A 322-nucleotide genomic window follows, 5' to 3' on the forward strand; every position below is an offset into this window, starting at 1 on the left:
ACAAAAAAAGCCAATCAAGTCGTCTGTCTTCCTGTTGTTCTCCTTCCCAAAAGCCACTCACCAGGCAGGTCCTTCCAGCAGAAGAATCCCTCGACACCCTCCATGCTGAGAGCCTCCTCCTCGTCGATGCTGAGGATCCGGGCGTGGGCTCTGCTCGAGACGACAGCCGCAGCTTGCAGTTCATCCTTGAGGGGGGGCATGTCGTCCACATACACGGCTTCTCCTGTCGCGTGCTTGAAGGCCGAGGCGTGGGTTATGGGTCGGCCGATGGGGTCGAGGCTAGGCTGGCTGGGAGGAACCTGCCAAGATGGAGGGACGAGGA

At 59.6% G+C, this 322-nt stretch overlaps 1 protein-coding gene across 1 annotated transcript in view; it reads right to left on the minus strand.

The window, feature by feature from the left end:
* The window catches only part of LOC119590831 (xanthine dehydrogenase/oxidase-like), a 26787-nt gene that overhangs the window by 9590 nt on the left and 16875 nt on the right, over positions 1-322 (minus strand). The window contains 1 exon segment of the mRNA XM_037939587.1: positions 62-299. Coding sequence (XP_037795515.1) covers positions 62-299 — 238 coding nt within the window.

Source organism: Penaeus monodon, chromosome 27, assembly GCF_015228065.2.
Source record: "Penaeus monodon isolate SGIC_2016 chromosome 27, NSTDA_Pmon_1, whole genome shotgun sequence".
NCBI classification, from domain to species: domain Eukaryota; kingdom Metazoa; phylum Arthropoda; class Malacostraca; order Decapoda; family Penaeidae; genus Penaeus; species Penaeus monodon.